The sequence below is a fragment of the Mangifera indica genome, chromosome 13 (genome assembly GCF_011075055.1).
Source record: "Mangifera indica cultivar Alphonso chromosome 13, CATAS_Mindica_2.1, whole genome shotgun sequence".
Taxonomy (NCBI): Eukaryota; Viridiplantae; Streptophyta; class Magnoliopsida; order Sapindales; family Anacardiaceae; genus Mangifera; species Mangifera indica.
Genome location: NC_058149.1, coordinates 6,934,387 through 6,936,869, shown reverse-complemented (window position 1 = coordinate 6,936,869; position 2,483 = coordinate 6,934,387). Strand labels below are relative to the sequence as shown.

The window sequence follows — 2,483 nt, the reverse complement described above, 5'->3', positions numbered from 1 at the left end:
AATTTAATAAAAACATACAAATATTTAAAAATAAAATTTTGTAAGAGAATATAATTTTTTTATGACTAAAAAATTAGTTATGCGAGGATTAAACAACTCTCCAATAATAAAATTCTAACGAGAATATCAAAGCATGGGCATCAATGACATCTACAGGAATGACGATCACTTCACAAACAAGAAATAATATTAAATAATATGTGCAAAAAACTACCTTCTTTGATAAAATTAGAGTAAATCAAAAATGAAAAAGGAAAAAGGAAATTCATAAATAAACGAAGAATACAAGAGAAACTAACAGAATTTCCCGATTCTACCGCCAGAAACTACCTAATGATATAACTCTAAGCGGCGGGAGCATAAATTGCACAAGTATTCTCTCTTGATTTTGTAGCAGAAGGGCAAGAAACAAAACCTGCATTGACGCTCAACGTCCAAGGCGAAAACTTTGCCGGCACAGTAAGGGCAGGATCCGGGAGCTTCTTGTCTGCCCAGCTCCTTCTCTTTAACGTCGCATATAAACCAGAAACACATTATGCTCTTCTTCGATCTCTGTGTTGGAGGATTTTGACCCAGATTTGGTTGTAGATTTTGAGATTGAAACTCGGGAATCGAGGACTCTGGAAAAAAAAGGCGTGAAGACAGAATTTATAGAGAGATGAGATGAGAGAACACGGCTTTGTGTGGGGGATTATTTAGTCTCACCCTGTAAAAAGTTCTTTTTTTTTTTAGTGTGCACGTCAGTCAACAAATATTAAAATATTCCCTAAAAAACTTATTAAAGAATCTGCTCAAAATATTAAAAATTTATTACATATCAGAACCCCTTTTAAAAGACCAAAAGGCTTACTCTCGCCAATTTCGGTGTATTTTTAAAATTTTAAAATTATTATTTTATTAAAATTAAAAATTAAATTATTATTTAATAAAAATTAAATTTTATCATTTTTTTAATTTAAAAAATTAATTATTTTTCTTATTTAAAATTTAAAAAATAATTATTTTTTTACTTTTATAAAAATCATTTTTATTTTTATTATCAATCGATCTTTTCACCATTTTTTTTTTAAGTTCACCTTTAATATTAGATTATCACTTTTGTTAGACAAAGATGACATCTGTTAGATTAGATAAAAATGACTCATTTTCATCCTATCAAAAATATGCATCTCCAAAATTGTCTTGCCAGCTTAAGATGAACCATGCGCGTCTTCGTCCAACCATTTTCTTCAGTCAACTGCCTAAGCTTGAGATGATTCAAGCCGACGAAAATGGCCTCTCTAGAACTGTGGTGCCTAAGACGGAAGACCGATTGGAAATGAAGAGGGTGGGAACTTCAGTCAGCAACTGTTATTTCACGGGGCTTTCACCCTGTAAAAAGTGTTATTTCACGTGCAGGTCAGTCGACAACTATTAAAATATTCCTTCAATAAAATGATTAAAAACCGTGCTCAAAATATTAAAAATTCATTAAATATCAGAATCTTCTTTATAAAATTATAAAAATCTATGGTAGAGATATTTTTAATATTTTTTTTGAATGACCCGTTCGAGAATGATATCAATTAATCAAATTTTTACTCAACAGATATATATAAATAATACTATATTTTTTATTAAATAAAAATTAAGAAGAGTGAAAAAATAAACATGACTGTAGAGTAAGAGTAAATACGAAACAATTTAAATCTAAATATTATTTGATTTGATTTGAGTTCAATTATAATTAAAATAGTTTGGCTCCAATTTATTTTGAGTGAAAGTGATTCGGTTTAAGTTTAACTTAAATTTATAATTTAAATTTATAACTCAAATATATGATTCAGATTTATGATTTAAATTAATAACTCATTAATAAAATAACATCATTGAATAATTAGTTAATAAAATTCAAATCGAGTCATAAATCAAGTTCGAATCAAATCAAACCTTCTAAATAATTGTGAGTCAAACCGAATCGAATTTTTTTTAATTTGAATTCAATTTAGTTTCAAAACAAGCTAAACCTTCAAACTTAAGTTCGAATCAAATATAAATTAAGTGAATTCAAACCAAACTAAATCGAGACAACCTAATTTTCAAACTTGAGCAAATTTGATTTAAATCTAGCACTAGTTTAGAGAGAGAGATATTAGCATGTATTGTCCTAAAACCAAAAGGTCCCCTCCATGTGAGACAAGTGGTATTACAAGGTGTTGAAAATATAACCCAAATGTCAAAAGTTGCTCCTTTTGATAAGAAAGACCACCAAAAGATAATTAGTAAGTCTTAAAATGTCATAATTGTAACAGAATCTTATTGTACAGTTGTTTTTGAATAATCTTTAACTACCTAATAATATATTTTTTATTATTAATATTATCTTATATAATTATTAGGTTATAAAACATATTAATTAAAATAACAATTAATATAATATGTTGATAATATAATAAAATTTTAAAAAATAATCAATTAATTTCATGATTTGATAATATAAAAAA

At 27.1% G+C, this 2,483-nt stretch overlaps 1 protein-coding gene across 1 annotated transcript; it reads right to left on the bottom strand.

Moving 5' to 3' along the window:
• Positions 1-245: 245 nt before the first annotated feature.
• LOC123195340 lies at positions 246-691 on the bottom strand. The gene has a single exon (XM_044609030.1). It carries the CDS (start codon positions 532-534, stop codon positions 331-333), a length of 204 nt encoding a protein of 67 aa, XP_044464965.1. The 5' UTR covers positions 535-691; the 3' UTR covers positions 246-330.
• Positions 692-2,483: the final 1,792 nt, after the last annotated feature.